Source organism: Corvus brachyrhynchos, unplaced genomic scaffold (genome assembly GCF_000691975.1).
Source record: "Corvus brachyrhynchos isolate BGI_N302 unplaced genomic scaffold, ASM69197v1 scaffold197, whole genome shotgun sequence".
Lineage (NCBI taxonomy): Eukaryota > Metazoa > Chordata > Aves > Passeriformes > Corvidae > Corvus > Corvus brachyrhynchos.
Window position 1 is genome coordinate 63,371 of NW_008239108.1, and position 482 is coordinate 63,852.

The 482-nt window shown below is 65.4% G+C and overlaps 1 protein-coding gene across 1 annotated transcript in view; it reads left to right on the forward strand.

Moving 5' to 3' along the window:
* Positions 1 to 130, forward strand: part of LMF2 (lipase maturation factor 2) — a gene marked incomplete at its 5' end in the record, with an annotated part of 5,082 nt that extends 4,952 nt beyond the window's left edge. The window contains one exon of the mRNA XM_017739380.1: positions 6 to 130. Coding sequence (XP_017594869.1) covers positions 6 to 130 — 125 coding nt within the window. The remainder of the gene's footprint in view (positions 1 to 5) is intronic.
* Positions 131 to 482: the final 352 nt, after the last annotated feature.

Genomic DNA, 482 nt, shown 5'->3' on the forward strand with positions numbered 1-482 from the left:
TCCAGGATTCCCTGAATCCTCCCTGGTGCTGGGGCTGGAGCTTCAGTGGGTCCGAGCTGAGTGTGGGGTGAGGAGGAGGAGGAGGATTTCTCTTCCTTCCCAAATGAGGGAATTAAGGAACAATAAATGACCCGTGTGAGGCCATCCCTTCTGGGCTGGGGCTGTCACCTCCTGGGGGGATGCTGTCACCCCACAAGGGGCTCCCACCCCTTGGAATTCTGCATCCCAGCGTGGCTCTGCTGCTCCTGGGCCTTTCCCTCCTCGTTCCTTTTCCCTGCAATGCTGGGAGCACTGGGACCCCTGGTTTGGGGGGGAGGGGAGGGGTCCTTTCCAGGCTGGGCAGGGGACAAGGGGACACAGTCGGAGCTGCTGCCACGTGGCCCCTCACCCACCCTGGGGCAGGCTGCTGTGCCCGTGGGTGACCCCAGGGCTGCGAGGGGGGGTCCCGGGCGGGGCCCGACCCCCCTCCCTTCCCCCGCATG